A 25,461-nucleotide genomic window follows, 5' to 3' on the forward strand; every position below is an offset into this window, starting at 1 on the left:
GGATTCCTCTGCACTATTCAGGAGACAGAGTAGATAAAGCCTGAACTTTTGAAGTAAAAGTTAAAAGAGAAAGAACCTTGTCTTATTCATTCTTCAGAGAAACAAAAACATAAGGCAGAAATCCAAGATTCGTGGGGCTTTTTATGCTTTGTACGTGACTTTTAAGAATGTAGACATCAGTGTTGTTATAGTAAGATAAATCTTTCAAGAACTATTTGGCAAGAAGAGTATGAAGTGTTGCTATTAACGGGTGTAAATACTAGATAAATGATCAGAACATCTCAGTGATGCTTAATTTAATGATTAGTGAGCTGGCAAGTAGAACAAGTTGTACAGTCCAGGTTTATAGGGGAAACTAGAAAGTTAGAGTGGAATGGATACTGAAAACACAGTAAGATGTAAGGAAGTAGGCAATGCCCAGAATAAAATTTCAACTCCGGGGATGTGCGTGCAGTGAAAAAGAAGTTGTCAGCTCTTTCTTCTGTTGTCTGGGAACATACTTGTATTTGAAGTAATAATGGAACATAAGCTGAATGGTCTTTGTAGTGTTGAGGACACTTTTGGTCAAGGATAGGAAGATTCAATTTTACTGGCAACGTAGTGGCTTCCCAGTGTGTAGTGATTACTTGTCTGTAAATTAACCGTATTTAAAAAAAGAAAAGAGAATGTAGTCTTATCTACATAGCCAAGTGATTGGCCAAAAAAGAGATCAAAATTTTGTTCACAATTGGAAGATACAGATTCTCCAGTACTGGCTTATGCTGCTGTCATGGATGATAATGCTGTGTGAAGATGGAAGAATAAAAAAAATTGCTTTCTAATTAGAGTTAAGCTCCAGTTGAACATCTGTCACATGTTACAGCATCTGCAGTGATGCAGGCTGTGTGTTGACAGAGCAGAGGAGAGTTCTAAGCAAGGTGCTGGGAAGGCACAGGTACCATGTCTTCCCCATATCATTAAGGGGAATGAAGTTTCTTGCTAGATCACACTTGTAGAAGAGACAAATTCTGATACAGAGCAAGTTGATAACCACAGTGCTAGAAGGATAACTGTTTTTTTTCCATTTCTAATTCACTGTGTAGTGTATATATTGCTCTTTGTTTTACAATACTCCTAATCATGATTATGGCTGCCATCAGAAGAAATACTCTGCAAACACACCAAAAGAGATTCTTCTTTTCCCATTACAACAAACAGATCTTTGTCACATGATACTGTGCTTCTGTCATGTAGGTTCCATATCGTACTTAGAATTTTGTTGGGGAAAGTATTGTTTATGTATCTTAAGGACCTAACAGGGGAAAAATTTGGAAAGGAACAAGTAGAAGATGAGTTTAAGCAGATATTAAGGAGGCAGGTAGTAATCCTGTCTGCTGTCTGCCTAGTTTATGAAGATCAAGGTGTGAATATCTGCTTCATACATCATTGCCAAACAAATTATGAACATACAGTTCTTTATCTGTTGTCAGAGATGAAGTATCAAGTACAGGAAATAAATCTTTATTTTCATAAGATCACTTGGCGTGCTGGAGCCAGGTAGCATATAACTTGGATCTAATAAGCTGAGCAAATGTGAAATGGAAGACAAAGAGAAAAAAAGTGTGTATGCAGATACTGAACTCTACATAACATATAAACAGTGGAAAAGAGAGACATTCTTTCGATCCCACCCCCACCTCCCATAATATCCCTAACTTCTTAAATTAATGATGTTTAATTTAAAGGAAAAAAGCAAAGAAACAGAAAAAAAAAAAAAGCTCACCTTAACCAGGGGTTCAAAAACTTGTATGAAACCCTAAAAATCAAAAATAGTCCCTCAAGCTGTATTGAATTGTATCTTTCCCAGAGCTCTATGTTTGTTTAAGCGATCTGCCTGGAGCCAGGGTTAAGCACTTCAGGGAACTCTGCTGGAGAACCAGATGTCCTGAACATAATCTTACACTGAAAATGTTAGAGCTGGATCTTTGTCAGAGATGCACCAGCTCAGCCGAACTGCTTTCAGTAAAGCAAACTGTACATACAGGCTCTCCAGCTGTGCATTTTCGTCTCTGGCCAAATGAATAGAGCATCTTCCTTGTCTACTTGTTCAGAAACACCAGACTATCGTGCTTTAATGTGTATTTGTTTTAATTGCTACCTATTTATTTCTTATTTGGTGGACACTGGAACCTGCTCTATAGACTCTAGAATATTGTATGTTAATACTTAATGTGGTAAAAAGTATTTAACTGTGTTTTACTTAAACTGGAGAAATGCAAATTATCTGAAAAAGTACAGGACTGTTGAAGAGATGGTATATGACTGCAAACGCACAACCAAGCATTTGAAATGCAAGATGTATCAGCAGAAGTAATGTGTCCATAGAATAAATAAAATTTGGTGAGAAGAATTGAAACAGAACGAAAAATTAGCAATAGAAATAACGTGTGTGTGTGTTTATGTAAATCATTTGAGGTGTGCTGAAACAAAACATAAATAAAATGAGAGGCTACAAGGTTAGAACTTTTTTTCCCCAGCTCTCCCTCCCTGCCTTTTACAGTTTAACGTTGCTTGTTGTTACCATTGAGTGGACCTTTTTTCTGTTGCAGCTGTTGAGAAGTTCTTTGGTAAACAACAGGACTCAGGCCAAGGTGGCAGAAGAGCTGGGTATGCAAGAATTTGCCATCACTAATGACAAGACAAAAAGACCTGTAGCTCTTCGAACTAAGACTTTGGCCGATCTCTTGGAATGTGAGTTATCTTGGTTATGACAGCTTAGTACTTACGCAATTTCTTTTTCCTTGGGGCTTGTTTAAGAAAGCCATTAGAAATCCCACAAATCACTATTAAAAATGTATGTTCAAGTTTTCAAATGAATTATGCCTATACCTCTGAGAGCCAGATTTTTGAACACCAGCCTAGATTTTTAAAAAGTGTATGAATGCATGAAGGAGCTCTAATTGCAGATACAAAGTTGTAGGCTTTGAAGTTGAGGGTTCATGATGACCAGGTCAAAAGCATGTCTAGAAAGTTAAAGCGTGTAATCTGAGTGGAGCTATTTAACAGCACTTTCAATGTTTCATTAATATGTTATTGTTACTGTTAGAAGATAAGTGAGCGAGTGAGTGTATCTGTGGTTCATTTGACTGAATTTTGGGAGGCTTAAAAATGGTCATTCCACGAGAGGGAAACCTACATGGAAATTAAATTATTTTTAGTCCATTTATGGAACTTTGTGCTAACTTCTTTCCAAAGAAAGTGGAAACAGTGATAAATATTCTGCAAAGAAAGTAAATCTGTATCCTGTATATTTTGATATATTTTGTGAGCCATTCAGACCCCTCGGCTTTTGTCAAATCCTCTAAGCAAATGGAAATAACGCAAACAGGACTGATTTATATCTAAAACTTTTTTATTGTACCCAGTAGTGATTTATTTGTAAGTATCCATGGTCTCCTGGTTAAAAAGTGAGATTAGGATCTGGGTGTTGTTTCTAGCCCTTTAAATGACTGAGTGGATTTGGGTAAATCACTTAATCTCTTGGTCAACTTTATTTTTTCCTGTGTATGCAGGATAATAATACCCTCATCAGATCACTGCTGTGAAATGTAATTGAATATGGCTTTTGAGTACTCAGAGATACTCGTTTGTAAAAGTGCAAGCCGTTAACGTTCTTTTTGGATGTGTGGCAGCACGATTTTATGTTTGTGGTTTTTTTTTTTCTTCGCAGCCTTTATTGCTGCCCTGTACATTGATAAAGATTTGGAATATGTTCACACTTTCATGAATGTATGCTTTTTCCCACGTCTAAAGGTAAGATCAGTCAGGTTCCTACTTTCCTGACACTGTGTTTTAACACATTATTGCATTTGGGACTTACTGCAATCTCTCAATCTTAAAAGCATCTTTGTGAACTTCTTACAGGAATTTATTTTAAATCAAGATTGGAATGATCCTAAATCTCAGCTTCAACAGTGCTGCTTGACTCTCAGGACAGAAGGAAAAGAGCCAGACATTCCTCTTTACAAGTAAGAACTGATATCTGATGAATACAAGCCAATTATCAGTCTGTCTTGTATGTGGATGAAGATGTGATCAGTCACCCTATGTTTTTCCCCTAGTTTGGTTTTATTCTAGTTATCCAAGCCCTCTAGTCTCTCTTTGTCTGAAGATGGAAAATGCTGAACCAATGTTTTCCAAGTATTAGGTGTTTTAAGACATTACAAGGAAGAATTAGTAAGCATTTTACTGTGTACAGTTGCAAGGGGAAATATGATTTCTGTGTTTTAATGAAGTATTTCATTGGCATCAGTCTGTATTTGTTCTTCTTTTAATGTGAGGAATGGCAGTATTTTAAATTAAGGGAATGGAACAGTGACAGGGAGTAAAGTCAAGATACGTCCATTCCATTTTCAGTAATAGTATGAAGTTTCTCTCCACTCTGCATTTTAAGCAAACATAATAAACGCCTTGTGTTACACATCCTGATTATAGACTCTTTCTAATCCACAGTCTCAGGCACTGAAGGGCAACACACGTTTTGGACATTTTTGCTGTGCAATTCAGCTCGTTTACGTCCTCCTCTTCAGTGATAGAGGAAGTTCAGAGTAATGAATGTTTTAACTTGTACCCCTCAGTTAGATACCTGAAGTTGGATGGGATGGATCACCGTACTCTCTTTCAGTTGAAAAAGAACATAATAGCTGCTTCAAAGATGTAACAATAAACTTCAGATTGCATACTGCATCCATATCCATTCAATTAATGTAAGAATGGATGCAGTTTTAGCCCTCAAAAGAAGAGATAAAGGCTATGAAAGTTCAAGGCTTGTGGTGTTGGAATTACAAAATCAAAAATGATGAAGAATGAAAGTCTAAGTGCATTCATCATATTTAGCATAATAAAGTTTTCGATTGAAATGTAGCAGTTCAGTTGTAGTGGCAAACAGTGCGCTTCAGAAATATGATCGCTTTAACATTGCAACTGATGCTCTGCAAATCTGACTCTTCAGTGTCTCTGTATGAGGGCTCACAGCTTTGTCTTCAGTGAGGGAGATGAATACAAAAGAAACAATTCCTGATTCTTCTAAAATCCACACAGTATCAAGTACCAAATGTTTGTTTTGTTTTGCTGTGATGATAAATCGATTTTTATAGTACAGCTTAGAGCTAGTAATATGCTGTTATCTTCCTATTATCTTGTTAAATTCCTTTTCTTGGGGTTATATGTTTCACTGCAGTCAGTACTATTGCTTTTAAATTTGGGGTGGGCTTTATTTGCTCTTGTCGCAGCACATGGAGACAAAGCACTGTAGTTAGATACTTTAAAAATTGATGTGAAATTGATGCTTCTTTCAAAAAGAAACAAGATAGTGGGCAGAATTTGAGCTGACAGTGGGGAGAGATTTGGGACAGCAGGAAGAAACAGCAGAAATATCAATTCATTGGATGTCTGTGGAATAATTTTTTTTTTCACTTTAGATAGTGGTTGCTGCATGTCCTGGACTTCAGCTCAGATGGAAAGTTTGTTTTGTGACAAACTGTAACTTTTCAAAGTTGATGGAAAATTTCTTTGTAGTATGATAATTCACAGAAGAGAGCTACCATGTCCAATATTAAGTCCTTTTAAAACCTAAATAACTGCACAACTCCCAGGGACTAAAATTTTAGTTTGCACAGTAATCATATCGGCTTGATTATTTATAATTGCACAGCTACACGCAGTTTATATAACTTTATTACAAGTGTTTTTACAGTGTTTAAGCACTTTGTGTTACATTTTGCATTTTTGCTTATAGGCTAAAGTTTTAATTTTCATATGGTACTCCTAAGTGAACCTGAAGGAATAAATATAACCAATATAAACAAGGTACATTTTATAAACAAGGAGTAGCTGACATGCCAGAAGGCTGTGCTGCCGTCCAGGGAGACCTGGACAGGCTGGAGAATTCGGTGGGGAAAAATGTAATTAAATATAACAAAGGCAAGTGTAGAGTATTGCATCTGGGTAGAAACAACCCCAGGTTCCAGTATAAGTTGGGAAATGACCTATTAGAGAGCAGTGTAGGGGAAAGGGACCTGGGGGTCTTGGTGGACAGTAGGATGACCATGAGCCAGCACTGTGCCCTTGTGGCCAGAAAGGCCAATGGCATCCTGGGGTGTATTAGAAGGGGGGTGGTTACGTAGGTCAAGAGAGGTTCTCCTTCCCCTCTACTCTGCCCTGGTGAGACCACATCTGGAATATTGTGTCCAGTTCTGGGCCCCTCAGTTCCAGAAGGACAGGGAACTGCTGGAGAAAGTCCAACGCAGGGCAACAAAGATGGTGGAGTGGAGCATTTAGCTTGGAGAAGAGGAGACTGAGGGGTGACCTCAGTAATGTTTACAAATACATAAAGGGTGAGTGTCATGAGGATGGAGCCAGGCTTTTCTTGGTGACAACCAACAATAGGACAAGGGGTAATGGGTTTAAACTGGAACACAAGAGGTTCCACTTAAATTTGAGAAGTAAGTTCTTCTCAGTAAGGGTAACAGAACACTGGAACAGGCTGCCCAGGGGGGTTGTGGAGTCTCCTACTCTGGAGACATTCAAAACCCACCTGGACACCTTCCTGTGTAACCTCATCTAGGTGTTCCTGCCCCAGCAGGGGGATTGGACTAGATGATCTTTTGAGATCCCTACGAATCCCTAATATTCTGTGATTTTATGTAAATTTCTTCTTTTTATTGTGTGCCGTGCTGGTAATCTCTGGGTTAATGTGAATTGTACAGGTGTCTTTCAACCCTTGCTCCATGCTTTGTATTAATTCCACTGTATGTATTGATAGGACTGAAAGCTCAGTGATGTATCTGCCACAGACAGATTCTGTTTTTTAGTACTTCCTATGTGAATAAATCGTATCTTTCTCATTTCAGGACTTTGCAGACAGTGGGACCATCTCATGCCAGGACATACACAGTAGCTGTTTACTTCAAAGGGGAAAGAATAGGATGCGGTAAAGGCCCAAGGTATAATAAAAAATTAATCTTGGGATGTTAGAGTTGGAGTGTGTCAGTGTCCAAAATGACTAGCCATGGAAATAGACAAGTGTGTGGTTGGCCTTAGAAAAGGAAAGCTATAGGTCTACCTTCAAACTATTCTGAAATTCCATCTCAGGAATACCTGAGGGGTTCAACATCTATATGGTTTTGTATCTTAGGCTTTTTTGGTGAACTTGCCTGCAAGGCGGGTAGCAATGCTAACTGATCTGTGGCTCTGACACTAGAAACTGCAGAACAGCTTCCAGGAAACATTATCTTTGGCTTTGCTACTGAATTGCTGTCCGACTTATGGGAGCAAGTCTCTCGGGTTTTTTTATCTCATGTTGTTACTTCTAGGCATTTTAGAATGTTTTCCAAAGTTGAGAAGACTTCAACCATGAACCTCAAAGACCTCATCTTATTTTTTACTACCAAATCTGGTGGTGGTTATAAAAATACCATGGGTTTTATAGTGTTCACACCTATGTGATTTTGTTCTTTTTTTTTCTTTTCTCTCAAGTGAAAGCAAATGCTTCAGTGAAGAATGGACTAGAATATTCTACTAGTGTTATTGATCTATGTTTAAAAATATTCTGCTGGAGCAGTACTGCTATTGCTCACATATTTATGGAAAGACTCATATATCATACACTGTGGGAATTACTAGCTACCAATTATCTAGAGAGTTTTATTACAAAAGAGTAGCTAGTGTTCCACTTTGTCAGAAACCTTAGTTTATTCTGTACAACTTAGATTTCATGTAACATGTTTTTGTTTGGCTTTCACAGTATTCAGCAAGCAGAAATGGGAGCTGCAATGGATGCACTTGAAAAATGTAAGATATTTGGGCAACAAAGAAAATAATTTAGTGTACATCCTTGGTCTTTGGGAAGGTGTAGGTTTTGTGGGGCATAAGATTTGAACAGAACATGTATGCTGAATACCATCAGCTTCTGAGCATCAGGTTTTCCATTCAATACTTTCAAGACAATTTTGTAACAGATGAGGTTAATATGATACAAACAAGTAGTTTTTAAAGGGAGTTTCAGCAACAGATGTTGCAACTAGGTAACCCTGTGCAGCGAAGTCTCATTGAGGATTTCCATGCAGTGAGATGGGACTACTTAGTCTCTGACAGTGTGGTTTAGGGGAGGAGGAAAATTTTCAGTTGCCAATACAGAAAATTAAATTTGATATCAGATTAAAGAGTAGACTAGATTAAAATCTAACAGACAGATCCCCAGTCAATGTAACTTCCCTCCTCCACTGAATACCTGCAAAATGAAATTTTCTTTGAGTGTTTTTCTTGTGACAGTATCACCGCTCAGAAACTGTAAGCTTCATCTCCTGTCAGTCTAAGGACTTCACAGCTCTTTTCTAACATACATATTTGTTTGAATACCATAGACCTCTAGAGGTCTGTACTCCAACTACCCCTCAAAACAAAGCAAACTTTCAGTTTAGGTCACGTTTCTTAGTGCCTTGCCAGTCGCTTTTTGACTGTCTTTAGGGATGGAAGCTCCACAGCCCCTATGGACACTTGTTCTAATTTGTATTTATTTGTGGAGTGAAGTTGGTTTTTGTTTTTAATTTATAAGTAGTTAAATTCAAGTAAAAGTAATTTTCATGTATTGTTTATATATACGATAACCAAAATGAGTTTATTTAGTAGATTCCTTTCTCAACATCTTAAATGGATTATAAACAAACAGGTTGCTACCAAGCTGAGTTCTTCAGAGTTTTTAAAGCATCACATTACAGGCACAGTGCTGAAAATCTGATTTTCATTTTATGGTGCACATGAGCAACAAGATATCCCAGAATTCCATTAAACAAAGCACTAGTGTTTTAAAAAACAGCAGCAATTTAAAAACTATTTGCTTTTGTTTAGATTGCTTTTTGTTTTAAATAAATATACTTTCCTATGCCTGAGTTGTAAATAACTGATGAATAAACCTTTTATTTCTGTAGTATATAATAAAAGACGTGAATTTCACCAGTCAGTAAAACAAAGCTGCAGAAAGTAATTCTGCCCTAGAACAGACTCCTGCAGATTATGTGACTTCTGCACCATGTTGTTTAGTTGAACAAACCTGTGCTGCCTGGGACCCAGAAAGAGGAGGATGACACTTGATGTCAAGGGACTCCTGCCGGAGGAGCCTCAGCTGAATTCCCTTCTGATAGCCGAGTAGATAGAGAGCAATCCTTTGCTGAGACATCTCCCAGATTTGTTTATGGCTTTAAAGGTCAGTGTAGTGACCTTTTGCGTTCATCTCAGACACAGACAGGTAGCCAGTGCTGATCCCAGAGCTCTGTGTCATCCTGACAGGATTTGCCAACTGCAGGCTACCGTGTACTCTACCATCTCTTTGTTTTCTGATGGGCTAGAGGGTGCAGGTCTCTGCAGCACAGACACACAGATGAATGTCAGCACCCTGGTTGTGCAGAAAACATCATATTCTGTCAGCTGTGCACTAAACTGAAAGCAGTTCTGATCAATTATATAAGCTGGTTTTACAACCTCAGTTCTAACTAGTGTACAAACATACAAGCCAATGGACAAATGTCTGAAATTGAAAGCATCCATCCTCACAGCTATTTCCTCATCACCTCAGCCTTGTCTCGTCTGTTTTAGCCAGTCTTCACTCATCCATGCTCTTAAGACTTTGCTAAGGCTGTATTCTGGTACATAGCCAAGCACTGACTTCTTCAGGAATAGATATTGCTACTTTCCATTTTGCTACACTATTACTTTCCCATTAGGAACCCTGCCGTGTGGGGCATCTGGTGAATTCTGCATGGTCTAAAATAATAATAATATGGGAGCATCTATACAGTGCTTGGAAGCAGTGGCTTATACTTTTTGGAGTGAGGACAAGACAAAAAACCCTGACAGCACTGGCAATAGTCACACACTCATTTTTCAGTATTGACCACCTGTTGCTAAGGGAACAGAATGTAAAATCCAGGCAATACCTGGCCAAGTTGCTATACCAGGATTTTATATTTTATTTTTGTGAGTGTATTAGATTTGGCAGTGCTTTGTAGCAGGAGAAAGAGATGTGGAAATCATAAAGAAACCAAAGTCTTATCAGACACAGCCCTGGTTTACTAGGGCTTATTAGAAATAACTGGGTAAAAATGGTAATAACATTATTTCCCCCTACCCTTAATCTCATCAAAGTTAAAAAAAAAAAAAAAAAAGTTGAGACTTTCTGTGTTACCAGTTTGTTTATTAATATAAAATATTTCTCCTTGTGTCAGATAACTTTCCCCAGATGGCCCATCAGAAACGCTTCATTGAACGGAAGTACAGACAAGAGTTGAAAGAAATGAGGTGGGAAAGAGAGCACCAGGAGAGAGAGCCAGATGAGACTGAAGAAGCAAGGAAATAAAAGGAGGGCACAGAAGCAGTGGCATATTTACTTACTTAATAACTCTGACTGTGGCCTATGGAGACCTAACCTAGTTTCTTGCAGATGATGAATGAGGAATGCCTGTTGATATCAAATAGAGAATCATAATCTCCTCTTTAAAAAGTTTGTGTATATATGTTATTTCTCTAGTTTGGTTTAAAGTGCAAAGTTTGTTTGGCTTTTTAATAAGATTTGGTTTTAAATCCTTTTAAGTTTTAGGAAAAGTTGTGGGATTATTTTTAGTATTTTTACTGTCTTGTATGAAGTAATAAAGTATTAATTTCAAAAACCTGTAGGAGGAAAAGCTGTTTAACAATTGTCTTCTACGTCCAAATGATGTTTTGTCAGTGACCAGCCAAGTTATTGCATGAACTCAACTGTGGAGGAGGAAAGTATTATGAGAAATTATTTCAGCAGAGCACTTAAGCATGTAACTAACTTAAGTTTTGCAGCTGAATGTACTTCTTGACTCTGCTAAACCAGAGCCATAAATTTCAGGTCCTTTTACAGAAACTGGTACAGTAATTTAATCAAAGGAGATATTAAGTTTTAAGCAGTGTGTTCCACATCTGGAATGTGACACACACATGTGTTGGAGGTTGTGGGGTTTTGTCTTTGAATCAATATTATAAAACTCTAAGAAAACAGAAAAAAAGATAATTATAAAGTCAGAGAATGACAACCTGTTTTGCAGAGAATGAAGCAAGTTTACATTTGCAAGTTTAATTTCATTCTCAACTTCATGGTCTCTCAGACTGGTGTCTAATGTATTTCTTTGTCCAGAAGATACCAGTGTGATGATAATAGTCAAATGGTGTATTAGAAACTCCATACAGATGCCATTCCAGGTAGGTTCATTGAAAACGGGCAGAATTTGTCCACAAGGTGTAGTTCAAAGGTGACACATAGTTTGCAGTCACCCAGTTTCCTTGATTTGTTGGTGTCTGCAGCTTCTATTAGACAGAAAGCTCTGAACGGTACCGAAAGTGGAACATCCACTGTGTTTGTTGGTGTGTTTTCCCTCTGACTACCAGCTTCGTTGTAGATGTTGGTGCACTGTTCTAATTTGCCTGCTTCAAACCATTAATTTTCATTGTCCTGATTTCTGAGTTAAAACAGTCACTTAGTACATATTTTATAGTCATTTCATTTTCTTTTCTGATAAATTAAATAGATGCAACTCTTATTTTTCTTAACTGTGCATTTTCTTCCTGCTTGAGATCCTTTTTGGAAAGTTTTTTATACATTTTTTTCTAATATAAGTAACACAGATGTATGTGATAAATACCAAGCAGCTTCATGAGTGCAGATGCACAAGTCTGGCCCAAAGAATTCATACAGACTCCTGAAATAAAAGTTGCTCAATGACCACGCTATGCTAAGCAACTTGTCCAGCAGTTCTCTGAAACACCTGTCGTTTGGTGTGTGATGGGCATCCATGAAAGCACTTTATTGCAGGTGCCAAAATAGACACAGTCATAGCTGAAACATTCAAACTACCCAAATGTCTTCCTGAAGTTTAACTACTGAGCTAATCAATATGTGCACATGCAGTGCAAGATGCACTTAAATATGTTGGTTTGATTTGGTTTGCTTTTGGTTTCTATACTTGACCCCAGAGCACTACCTCACATTTTCCAGCTTCTATGATTGCCTTTTCTTGATGGGTTAATGTTTTAAATCCATCTAGAGGATAAGGGGGGGGGGAATAAATAAATAAAGGTCTAATTTAGAGAATGAAAATAAACTGTTAAAATAAAGGAGGGGATAAAAACAAGATAAAGGCAAGGTGCAACTCTCTGCTGGATGCTGTTCTTCTTTGACTTCTGAGAAGTGATTGTAACTCCTTATAACTTCAGTCTGTAAAGAAAAAGCTGGAATGCCTCTGAACAGCAGCATGCTTGAATAGCAAGGAGCTTAACTCCCTTGCCCTCAAGTCTTTTGTATTTCAAATTCTTTTGTAGAATTGCCCATCTGCTTCTAGCTGTAAGTTGAAATGGTGCAATGGTTGAGGGTTAAGGGTAATTGTGTACACAATTATTTCATTTTTGCGTTTTAACTGTGACCAGATTCATGTGTTTAACAAGTAGAATGTGCAGTGACTTAATTTTCAGGTGTATGGTTGCTTTGCAAACCAGTGTACCCCAGTGGAATTAACTCATATTTTAATATTTTTTCGTTCTTCCTATATGTAATTTCACTTCTCAGCTGTAAGAAGACTGTGAGCTTATTTATAAACATTTGCATAAAAACAGATTTAATTTATCAGTTGTGCTGTTTGGGGGGAGGAACCCAGAACTGTTCTCTTCACTTCTTTGACCCAGAAATTGCTTGAAAACCAACAAACTTTTAAAACTATTTCTGCATTCCATTACTACAGTTAATTAATATTAGGTCTTCCTCAATAAAATGCAGATGATAACCATTTTTTCATTGTATGAGCACGGGCTAGGAAGATTGCCTGAAGAAATTTTGCTTTCCTTGTCTTGAGGGCAGAAAACAAAATTAAAGAAATTCACATTTCCTTTGTCTATGTCATAACCACAGTGTCTTTCTCTCTGTGCACTGTCTAATAACAGTGGCTGTGAATGTTTCTGATACTTTAAGGGGGTGCCTGGAATGTGTAATGTGAGCACAGTCTTTCATGACACACACACAGGAGAGAAAGTTGTTTCTTTAAGTTGCCTTAAATTTGGGGAAAAAAATATTACTAAATTTATGCTAATCTGTGGAACAACCGTAGTCTATAACTAGGCAACTTTGGCTGCTTTTTCAGAAACGTGAAGGTGTCTCTGGCTTATTGATAAGGTGAGGTCCTTTTTTGATTGCTTCAGAGCTTAATCTGATCTAGAGGTTCTCATGCAAGATCCATTGACTTGATTTGGATACAAGTAGATGAACAAAGAACAAGCCTGAGGTCTGTGTGGATCCAGCAGATCTTGTGAAAGCACATCTTTTTTTTTTTTTTTTTTTTTTAATGTGCACATGTACAAAACATTGAATATAATTGTAGCTCATTTCATTAGGACTTTTAATTGAATTTACATAAAATTAATCATAGTTCTTTGCAGAGCCTGAGTTAGCTTTGCAAGATTTCAGTTTCTGTAAGATTATTTAACAGTGATACTGAAAGAACCTTGGTCTCTGAGACTATTGTAAACATTGTTGCTAATAAAATTTTCCAGAAAAGACTTCAGGCATAGTTGTTACTTGCTAAAACAATTTGGAAAGATCAAAAGGCAAATCCTGATCATCTGTCTCCCTACTTCAAAGACTCTGACTATACAGGCTACATATTTAAATGAAGTAAACGGATCACTTGTAACAAGTTTCTATTTGGTGGAAGTTTGCGAAACCCTGTAAGAGCTTATGGAGCTGGTTATCTACTTTGTACCATTGCACATTGTCTTCCTTGGGGATGGTATTGTGATAGAAATTTCTGTGACCCATATATCCTACCCTGCTTCTCTCCCCGCTATCCCCCTCGCAGATTATATATCTGTCGATGAACATTTGAAATAGTTTTGCCTAAATGAGAAATAATGACTAGAAAGTGGTTACTGTTTTGTTTGTTGCAGAGTGGTGGTAACATGCAGTTGAAGAGTGCTCTGCTGTCTTTTGCTGCCTGCAAGCTTAAACGTTTAGCTCCTGGACTGACTCAGAGTTTCCTGTGAATAGGTTCAGAAAATAAATGTGACATGTCCCATCGTTGGTTGCTGGTAACTATTCTTGCCAGAAAGCCATGGTGTTCAGGGACAAGTGTTCCAGATTCTGCTGTTCTTTCATTCGTAGTAAAGCAAATATGAATAACCAGGTAAGCAGCTGCAAGATAAACTGGTGGCTGCATGATGAACAAGCATTTACTTATTACACTAAGGAAAAAAAAAAAAAAACAAAAAACAAAAACCACATAACAATATTGTAGGTGAAGCAGGGAATCTGATCTCTCACCTGTCTTGACACGTCTGAATAAAATTTATTCTTATTTCAGAGCTGCTCGTTAAACCGCTACTGAAAAACAGATTAACTCCTTGTATTTTTAAGACACAATTTATTTTTGTATGAGGATACAGATCGAAAGAGATTGCACATCTGGAGCTGTACTGGTCACTTAAATTATAAACAAGGTGAAGAGTTTTATTTTAGTGAGAAAGGCCTTTTTGAAATATTTTGTTACTTTTTCTTCCCTCATATTCCGATGTATTTCGTGTTCTCAGCCTGAGTTACAGATGGTGTATTTCTTAGCAAACTTTTCATGTTTATGGACATACTATGTCTGTCTAGCAATGAAATGCTGGGTAAGACCATCACATTTCCTTAGCATTTCTCTGGATTCCTCTTTTAAAGCAGTTCTCTCTCTGTAGAAGGAAAGAAGCGTGAATAGCTTTGCACTGATCTTGTTTTCCTTTTCTTCTCTCTATGGTAACCTACCTCAATGCTGTTGCAGTGAGGTGCTCAGCTAGAGCAACCCTCTGAACTTACAGAAGAGAAGACCATCCCAAGCACTTGTGTCTCAACTTTCTGCTCATAAGCATGTTCCTGACCTGGAAGATAGGAAACTGAGGGAAAGGAGTGTTGCTGACCAGAATGCGTTGGCTGGTATCGATGTGAGGGAAAATCTGACAGGGAGTCAGGAAGCCCCAGAGCTGAGTGCATTAGCCAGAAGAGGTAGACTGAGTCTGTGAGAGAAATTAAAGGAAATATGCCTTCTGCTTTTAAAACGTCAAAAGACAAGGACTGCTCAAAGATGAAAGAGTGACTATCTTCTCTGATTCTCCTGGATTTTTTTGTTTTGATGCCTGTTTTTTCAGGTACTCTCAACTTTTACCAATTCTTTCTGGGGATCTGAGATGAAATTGGTTATGTTCTCCAGGCACTCAGATTTTCCTATCCATCAAGGAGCAGGTTACCTCAGAGACCCTTTTATTCATTTGCTTTCTATAGATAACAAAGGAAGCACCAAATTACACTCAAAACCTCACTAAGTGTCTTAATCTTTTGTCTAAATCCTCACTACATTGCTCAAAGGGATTCCAAAATCTTTCATGAATAAGTGTATAAATGTAATACCTATGACTTAAAATACAATCATACCTGAATGTCTCAAGCATTGGATTATGTTGCTCTTCACAGCATTTGTGTGGAGGGAATAAGGGGCTATTTATTCTGTTGCTGAGATGTGAAAACAAGAACGAAATAGTCACTTGGGTCCAGGCCTCAGGAGGTCTGTGGTAGGGCAATGATGCCTCATCCAGTGGCTGCCCCAGTCTGTGGATTGAGTATCTTCTTATCTTTGAAAGCCTGCTGTATTTCTCTTCCCATACACGAGGGTATCTTTGAGGGAGAAAAGGGGAACTTGGCCATGCAGGCTGGGTGCTGTCACCCTCATCCCTTTCTCCTGTGGAGTCTTGGGAAACAATGATTGAGAAGGTCTCTAAAATTAGGGATTCTACTCCAAGAATCCGGAGCCTAAACAGTTCGTTGCTTGTACACATTTTTAGAAAAGGTAAATAAATAAATAAAAACTTCCACTTACAGCAGACATTTCAGAAGTAATCCATTAGCAAAGGACAGGCTCTTGAGCTGACAAATTGTGAACTTTTACTGGTGGCAGAAATAGCTCATACCTCAGTGGTCCAGAAGTGATGCAGTAGTGATGGGTGAGTGTTTGTCACTAGAGGCAGCTTGTTACTTTATTTAAAGATGGGGATGGTAGTCATGGGAACCCATGGGACCCCACTGGTGCAAGCTTGGCCAATATTAAAAAAAAAAAAAAATAATATTGCTTCCCTACAGATTTCCTCCTGTCATTACTTCAGCCATTTACTGTGTCAGAACAGTCCTGACATGGTGACTAGGTTTTGCTGGCAACTAGAACTACAATTCAAGTGTTACAACCCTGTTTCCAGAGGGGTACTTGAACTAGCAAACAAAAAGCAGCCATCTCCCAATCCAACAGGACTTGAAAATGATAATATTTTTTCAATATCCAATGATAAAGTCTTTTTTTCTTAAAGAAAATAATCTAGTTAAAATTCTCTAAGATAGGAATTTTTAATGACCTCATTGGACAAGTCATCCAAAATTTCTGCTCTTACCTTCTGTTCTTGGGATGATAAAGCATTGTCAAATACATGAGAATCTTTTGCCTTTGTTATCATTAAGAAAAAAAATAAATATCATGCCATTCAAAGGAAAAAAAGAAAAAAACTGTTTATGATATTTAAAATTTGCCATTTAATATTGTTGTCTTTTTCCTTCCTCCAAAAATGAAGCTAAAAATTTTAAATACGTTTTCCACCTGTCAGAATGTGTCAGATTTTACAACCAATATCGCAGCTCAGTTCTTGTGTTGTCACTCACTATATTTTGAATCAGGGCTTAACCAGACGTTGAAAGTGGTGGGACACAGCCAACTTCATAAGCCCTCCAAATTTTCAGAGAACTCAATGGCTTTACCCAGTAACTGCTTTTCAAGACTTCATATTCCCTTTGCTCCTATTGCTATCAATATGTGGTTGGTTGTTTTTTAGTTTATTTGGGGGTTTTTTGTGTGTTTTTGTTGTTGTTTTTTAGTTTTGTGTATACGTGGGGTTTTGTATGTTATGGTTTCTTTGTGTTTTGTTTGGTTTTATTGGGGTTTTTTTTGTTTGTTTGTGGCTTGTTTTTTGTTTTTGTTCTGTTTTGTTTTGTCTTTTTGTTTTCATTTTTTAATGTGTTCACTGTTTTTCTATTTGTTTTTAATGTGGTCCACAGCACTACTGCCTCCTGTTTCAAACTTTCCAGATGCTTACTTTTGGTTAGCAGATACAGCATCAACTCCTTGCCCACTGTGAGAAAAGAAAATAAATGACCATGAACTCTTTGGCCTTGCAAGTTGTACCTCAACATTTATATCAGAAATCAAGTGCCAATAGCGAGAACAGAAGCCTCACTGTACACCCACGCAAAGAAAATCCTGAATCTTTCCACTATAATGTTGAGGGGATTCTGTCAGACATTTTAAGAGAAATTGTGAAGTGTTAAGGCATGTAGTGACGTATTTTTTGCAGCTTATGTTGCGAATTTAGGCAATTGGATTATGTTTGGTATCTATTTCAGCTGGCAGTTTATAAATGGACATTTATACATGTAAGCAATGAGAGAGAGGTACAAAAATGCAGAACTGTTACCTAAAACACTAGAAAAAGGCCTATTTCAACACTGACTGCTGAGAAGCAGATTGATTGGGACAGAAAACACGTTAACCACTTTCAAATATGTACTGAAAAATATGGAGTTTCATTATAAGTAAATACAATTCTGTGCCATATGCTTGAAATGATGGCTTTAAAAATGAATTAAAAGTTGAGTTTTATGCAAAGCCAGAGTGTAAATCTTGAAGATAAGATAGAGCAAATCGATACTTTTTATTATAAGTAGAACTGAGGTGATAAAGCTTCAGTATTTCAAGATACAGTGTTGGGAAATAATCTAACAAAGCTCTAATAGGTATCTGGAGTTTAATTAGGGACATATTTGAATATGTATGTTTGAAGTGAATGCAGATATATATGTCTAGATGTATATATTTATTTCTTTATGAAATATCTGAAGTTTTCCCTCATCGCAACATGATACTTCTTTACCAAGAGAAAAAGGTGTTCTCTGTGTTCATTGTTTGTTTAACAGGTTTTTATATATTGTTCGTATTGTAGTAGTATCTGGAGATCTTCACTAGCACTAGGGCTTTTCAGACCAAACACTATATGAACACAAAAATGACAGGCAATCCCTGACACAGAAAGAACTAGAAAGTAAGCAATGACTTACTCAAAGTCACTGAAGAGGTCAAGGGTAGAAGCGAGAATAGAACCTGAGTCTGTCAAGTCCCGGCTGAGATTTGTGCTCTCTTCATACCACATAGCTACTTATTTACAGCATTTATCTTCAGATATAGTAGTTGTTTTATTTCTGCATTAAGGCAGGCATTTTAAATTTCAGACACAGCAAACTAGAATGTGGTTTTACGTAATCTCTTTCATACTGAAAGCTTATAAAAGTAATTTTAAAAAGTGAAACAGAATTCAAGTGGCTGGTGCTGCATGGTAGGAATCTCTCTCCGCAGCCAGCACATTCATGTTTGCTGTTCACCTCCTGCTGTGGCAGCTCAGGCTCATAGCTCCAAGGGCCACATTGTGACAGGGCATGTGACAGGTGTCACTCGAGTGGTAATAAGCGGTGTGTTGTGGCAGAGCTGGCGTTGGCTCTGTTTGCACGTGCAGAACAAGGCAGCTCTCTGGCTTGGATTCACAGCCAGGCATTACAGCTGGTGTTTTTTTAAGTCAGATCGTATCCCCACCAAACCCATTAGATGTTAGTATGGCTCTAAGCACGTGTACTATACTTCAGCATGGCTACAAACAAAAACAAGCATGCAAACAGCTGTTCTCTCATTTATGCAAAGTACTTGATTTTGAAGTGCCATGCAATTTCCTCGTTTCCTTGAAAATAAATTCTATGAGAACTGTTTGCCTTCCAGTAATGGCTACAGAAAGGTAGTCTGGGCCATGGGTTAACATGAGTAAAAAAGAACAGTGGCCCCTCTTCTCAGACTTGTACTACCATGTGTAATTGCTCCTGCAGGAGGATTAGTGGTCGCCAACCCACATTGCAGTGATAGGAGGTAGAAGTGGGGGCAAGATCACTCACTGCATGCTGGAGCACAGTCTCTGGGCTGGCAGCATCGAGCACTAGTGCTGAGGTGGGTGAGTGGGAACATACCCATTTTCAGCCAGTAAGAAGAGAGGCAGAGAAATGAACATGGGTTTCAGTGCAGCTGTGACTGGCAGAAGCTGGTGAGACAGGAATGAGAGCTGAAGGTATAAGCAGGGCTTCCCTCTTTGTAAGCTGTGGTTAATCTCTGACTGAAACAGAGTTTCCTGTGAGGTAATGAGGAGAAAGACAGAGAGTCCAGAGGACGGTACACATGCAGAAGACCTCAGTTCGATCAGCTATTGCTTCCACACTGTTTTGGTAATGGCTTCTCTCATGGTTTCCCACGTTTTGGGGGGATTTTTGTCTGGTCACACTCATGCAGACATTGTATGGACATATATATGCATATAAGTGTAGGGAGTTAAACAGACAAGAGTGTGTGTGTGTGTATAAACAAGTTTGGGACTGTGCCAGTGAAGGAGACCCAGGGATACAGCTGCATCATTCCTTCATCTCCTAGGCAGATCTGTCATTTCTGGCTATAGGATTGGTTTGTTTATTCTGTTTAATGATACTGACCTTTGTGTTGAATAGGTTGGCCTGTTGCAAAACTAGGATTTGTGGCCTTTCGGGACTTTAGTTGTTTGGAAGACTGAGTGTATTTGTTACTACATTGGATCCAAAGAGAATGACTTCTGATGACCTAGCTGCCCTTATAACTCATTTGCCCTTTACCTTTTGACAGATGAAGTGATTTAGTCATATGTTAAGAGACTGTTTAAACTTGAAGAACATTCCGGTAATAAAGAATATCTTATGGCAAAGAGAAATTGAAAGTGGTTTTGAAAATTCCTGGGCTTATTATGTATCACGCATACTTTCTAGGGGGAAACAAATCCTGAATTTGTACCACAGGTTTTGGAAAGGACTTATCTTGAAAAGTAGAAAAAAAAAAATTGGATACATCAGAGTGTGTGTTGCCTCACACTGTATTGTCTTCCACAAGAGATCTTACACCAATGTTACTTCACCAGTCATTGAAAGAGCAATAAGTTTATCACTTACAATGTAAGAAATAGTCCCCAAATCTTATTTGATTTTTGGGACCCTCAGTCTGATTCCATGATCTATTTTAACTAAGCAAATTTCTCAGGACTGTCGCAGAAGAGTTCACACACGAGAAGTTTTACAGAACATAAGCAAATAGCCTTATTTGGTTTTTAGCCCGTAGACTTGTGGTCCTGACTCTGCAATGCTTATGGCTAGGATTAATTTTAAGCACGTGACATTCTCTGTTGAGTTGAGCACATCAACTGGGATTGGGGACTCACGTTGATTTGACTTTAATATTAGTGAGCTTAGCAAGCTTTGTTTGTGCAAACATCCCCCTGCTATCTGCAGCAGGAGTGTAGCAGTTGGCACGACCCAGAGACCCAGGGGTTGCTCAGGGGACCCTGCAGTTTGGTTAACAGTCCCATAAACACATGAGCCAAAATCCTGTCCTGTTTGCTTCCCCTCAGCTGTGTTGGTTCTGCTGGGTGGAAAGCAGACAGCAGGGTGGGGAAAAATTAGCACTTTTAATGGTAAGTTTAGCAGCACTCTTTCTGACTTCCCACAGGAAAGCGATCTGCTGAGTAAGAAAGTGCTAATTTCACATAGTTGTTGTTTTGCAGTAGAGCTAAACTGTAAGTACCAAGCCCAAGAGGAATGAGAACATAGTCAAATTAATGAAAAATAGGTTATGATTATGAATTATTTAAGTAGATAAAATTACTTTGGATTTGGAAGACGCTGAAACTTAAGGACCAGATCCCTTTCTTGTATAAAAAGACTCAGCTTCATCGCTTTCAGGAAAACAGTGGGAACTTCTATTACTCAGTTGAGAATCTGACTATGATTGGCAGCATAAGCAATCATTTAAAACTCGGTGACACATATTTCATCTACTTTGGATGACAGGCATAAGGTGAATGTTTTAAATTTTGACACAGCATAGCCTTTCTTTTGAGATCTGTAGTGTGATTTTAAAGCAGATGAGATAAAAGCCATGCCTCTCCAAAGGCACCTTTTCTCTGATGTTAAAGGAAACAATGTAAAAATATGCCCACTAAATAAATCATCAGGGACTTTCAGAATAGATCACATGCTTCTGTCTTAAAACTTGTAATACAACTCAAGATGTTCACCTTAACTCAGTTTCTTTTGTTCAGCAATTTTTCCGTACAAGGAAGCATATGCAGAGAAGGCGAGTCTGGAGGAGACACCCCCTCAGAAGAGGTTCCAGTGAAAAGAGATATGAAGCTCCTCTTTTGACTTTCAGCATGGCACTTTCAGAAGCTGAATTCTCATTGATCCCGCTCACATGTCCAAGGAAGTAATAGTGGAGAAAAGGCTGAGGGCTGTTATTTTGCTGAAGGTGAATACCAGCGACTTGTGAATGTACCTGTCTCTGCAGAGTAGTCTCTGTTTTTCAAGAACCTTAGCCAAAATAGTGGAGGAAGTGTGTTGATTTAGCTTCTGCTGCTGTAAGATGAATTTTCAGTAGCACTTGTTTGCAGCTTGCATGCATGTAATTACACAGAGCGTGGAGGGGAGCATAGGCCAGCACAACAGACTCTTAAGGACGTCTGAAGTGAGAACTTGCAGCAAGTTGCATCTATTAAAAACAAAATGCCCCGAACTCAAGAACTCCCAGCAGGTTCATCTACAGTACTAAACTCAAAGGTTGAAACACATCCTAGCAAATAATAGGCACTGCAGTCATAGCTGTGGTCCCTTTGGACCCTGCTATGAGAAGTGGAGAGAAAGTAACACGTCCAGAGCCCAGTTCATGAATTACCCACTCCTGTCTGAGAACTGACAAGTGACAGCTCTTTTATCTTTCTGATTAGTCCAATGCCCATAGTCAGATGAATTGAATCAAGGCTTTAAACATTTGTGGCATGTAGCTGTGATAAGACATGAGTGCTCAAATTGAGCCAGCATGGCATAGCCTCCTTAACACTTTGCATAGCTATTGCTGTGAAGAGCACTTTTCCTTATCCCCATATGACTCCCTCAGCAATCACCTTATGTGCAGATGTGAGGAGGAGTGACAGGGTCTCAGAAGTGAGAGTATTTTCAAATGTCAAGAAGATTAATATTTTAATGTTTTAAACCACATAAATTCCCCAGATAATGCACATCATAAGAGAAATGAAGCTAATTAATTGGAAGGCAAAGATAAACCATTCACAGAGGTTAGATCCCAAGGTCTGGTCACTGCTATGGAAAACATGGGAGAGAAGTAAAAACTGCAGTCTGCTTTGTTCCTCTAGCACTGACATGTATTATTGTTAATTAACCTCAACAATGGCAAAATAAGGAGAAAATTGTTAAGGGACTATGAACTTTGTCTTTCCTTTCTTCCCCTTTTACCTACTGCTGGTGTCCCTGGACTTACATAAGCTCCTTACTGCTACATCAACCTGCTCATGAAGTCATTGCAGTGCTGGGGCTTCATCCAGATTTCCCTGCATTGTGGCCACATGCTGGCAAATTCAGATTCAAGTGCTTTTTCAGGAAAAGCTGAAGGGCTTCTGGAACACCACAGAAGTTCTTTTGACATAGGTAATCAAAGTTATGTAGATACCCGACTCCTTTTTAACCGAGTCAATCTCCCATCTTCGAAAGAAGATAGCACTTCTTAACTTTACAGTCGTGGAAGTGTAAGTCTGTTATGGCTTTTTGAGCACTTGAATACAAATGTATGGAGAGTTGTGTGAGAACTTAAGACAAACCATTGAATTAGACTGCCGGCTGTGATAGCAGAAGTGGAAGCTGTTGTACTGACTGCGTGGTAAAGGATCCAAATATCATATTTATGTTCTGGGTTACTTAAGCTTGAATATAAATATAAGGTCTCATTCTAAATTCATCTGAATTGATAGCATCCTTCCCTTGACTTTAATAAACATCTAAATTGAGCTGGAAGTTGAACCTTGAAATGAAACCTTGGCGTGCAAGTAACTGAGACTTTGAAAGCATGAATTTACAGTTTGTGAAAATATCAAGTAGATATTGCTGATGAAACAACATCTATGCTATGTGTTAAATCATAATGTACTTAATGAAACACAGATGTCTCTTAACAGAAAAGATCTGTTGAAAACCAGCCCCATGTTGAACAAGGGTCATGCATTTGCACAGCTTTTAACAGTCACCAGTTACACCAGAACAGCTACAGGCTCTCTTGGAACATGACAGAATTCAAAACACTTGAGGTAAGTGCAACTGAAGGAATGTACAGTCAAATCAGTGCTTACTGCAAAGGAAGCATCTGTGTCTATATACTGATTGAGGAGCTGGATGAAAAGGGGGCAAAATGATGAGCTGAGGAGATGTGGTAACTGAAGTATAACTGATGACAAGTCAAATAAGATAAAATTAAAAAAAAAAAAAAAAGGAGGAAAGAATAGCATTGATGTCAGCTGTCACAAAAGAAAAAAATTACAAACAAGCAGGTGTAATAATAATAAAAAATATGTCGTGAGCAACAGAATTTGAACACTGTGCCAATCTGAAGTTAATCAGACCATTGTGGAGAAAAATCATGGACTTCATGCCAGGGTAGACTTTCTTTTTTGTTTCATTTCAAAACTTAAATTTACAGATCTGCTCCCTCCATCATTTTTATTCTTGGTCCAGTGTTCTTAAATATGTGATTAATTGAGCCTCAGCTACCTTTGAATTAGATGTTCTGCTCATCTTTAGCCTAAACTTTTCCTTCTTTTGCTTGTGGCCATTATTTCTTTTTCTGTTTTCTTCTGAGACTTGGCATAATTTTCTTCTTCCATCTACATGGTTAACTTGAAGATATTTATTCATTTTCCTCCTGCGGTTTCTCTTTTCCCCTGTGTTACTCTTGTCAGTTCCTTTCTTTCTTTCTTCTCTTCCTCTAATTTTTGTTTTCCTCATCTTTTTTTTTTTTTTTTTTTTTAATCACCAGAACAGCTAAGCATTTTGACTAATTTGATCTTTTTTCTCATATGTTTAAGACTAATAGTTAAGCAGCAGAACTGACCTTAAAATGCTGTGAGGGACATTTCCACAAAAATACTGCATAATACTCTCTCTTTTATTCCACTGTTTCATGTTTTTAATGTCCATCAGCAACAAACTTCGTGTATTTTTAAGACAACTGCCACAGTTCCCCCCTCCCAAAAAAAAAGAGATCTATAGCCTTTATGTTTTTCGAGTAGGACTTTATATTCCTGTTGCTTCCACTTCACACTGGTGCATACCCTATTTGCAAGCTGCCCAGACTTACATAGGTTCTGCATAATTTGTGATACATATGTTGAGGTGTCTGGTGCATACATTTGAAGAAGCAGTCATAGTTTGTGCTTTGTAATTAAAATGCAAGCATAGCATTCAGTGTGTGTATCCTGCTTTGGATGCTTTTCCATTTAAAAAAGGCCAGACCAGGTTTACAGTTACATTTAAGCACAATGACCCGCACGTAAATGTCTAACAGGATTTTCAGAAGTGTCTAGGCAGGCTTAGTTCCTAATCCTTAATTTCCTGATTCTTACTGGTTTACACCTGAATTCCTTTGGACATCTGCTACCTGTCATTGGCAAGTTTGCTGGGGTGGGAACTGTAATTTTCTCCATGCATTGCTGAGAAGAGTCCTGCCCATACCAGTTCCTTGCAGTACCTGAAAAAACCTAACAGCAGAAAAACAGAATGATGCCAAGGGGCCATGCAATGGAAATTAGTATGAAATAGAAGGAGCCAAACAAAAAGACGCTCTGCAATTAGTTCATCTGATGATGAGAGAGTGAAGAGCTGATGAGCAGAAACATCCTGCTTAGCATTTCAAGATGAGACATTGTCTTGCTGTTCTTTACAAATAGGTTAATTAAAAATATCATCAAATAAATTAATAGGTTCAATGCATAAAAAGTGCAAGAATATATTTTTTCCTTGCAGTCTCTGGCCTCACATTTGTTTCTAAAGATTATCTACTAGAGGGACAGCTGCAATCTGAGAATGTGCCTGTGCTGACAATCCAGTGCCAGGGAGTGATAATCTTGAGTCTGTCCAAAAAAGAATTGTGTATAGAAACTCATGAGCTTGAGAAGATACAGCTCCTTCCTCCTGAACCCCTCTGTTGTCACTGGCTGCTGTCAACCAGAGGTTTTGATTTCAACGTTGTGAGAAACCTTCGACAATCTCACACAATACAAGTGAGAAAATGACAGCCACTCCGATGATGCAGCCAGTTTTCCTGATCATCATGATTGCATGAGAGTGCTGTACTTAGTTATATCGATTTATTTCTGAGAGCTCTTTCTGCCACATAAATCTCA

The 25,461-nt window shown here is 38.2% G+C and overlaps 1 protein-coding gene across 3 annotated transcripts in view; it reads left to right on the forward strand.

The window, feature by feature from the left end:
• Positions 1 to 13,602, forward strand: part of DROSHA (drosha ribonuclease III) — a 74,949-nt gene extending 61,347 nt beyond the window's left edge. For 2 of the 3 annotated variants that reach the window (XM_065830234.2, XM_065830235.2), the window contains 6 exons: positions 2,589 to 2,730; positions 3,710 to 3,792; positions 3,904 to 4,007; positions 6,891 to 6,983; positions 7,784 to 7,830; positions 10,260 to 13,602. In XM_065830234.2, coding sequence (XP_065686306.1) covers positions 2,589 to 2,730; positions 3,710 to 3,792; positions 3,904 to 4,007; positions 6,891 to 6,983; positions 7,784 to 7,830; positions 10,260 to 10,390 — 600 coding nt within the window. In that variant the 3' untranslated portion in view covers positions 10,391 to 13,602. The remainder of the gene's footprint in view (positions 1 to 2,588; positions 2,731 to 3,709; positions 3,793 to 3,903; positions 4,008 to 6,890; positions 6,984 to 7,783; positions 7,831 to 10,259) is intronic. The other variant, XM_071804497.1, reaches the window with a different exon arrangement.
• Positions 13,603 to 25,461: the final 11,859 nt, after the last annotated feature.

This window comes from Patagioenas fasciata, chromosome 2 (assembly GCF_037038585.1).
Source record: "Patagioenas fasciata isolate bPatFas1 chromosome 2, bPatFas1.hap1, whole genome shotgun sequence".
NCBI classification, from domain to species: Eukaryota; Metazoa; Chordata; class Aves; order Columbiformes; family Columbidae; genus Patagioenas; species Patagioenas fasciata.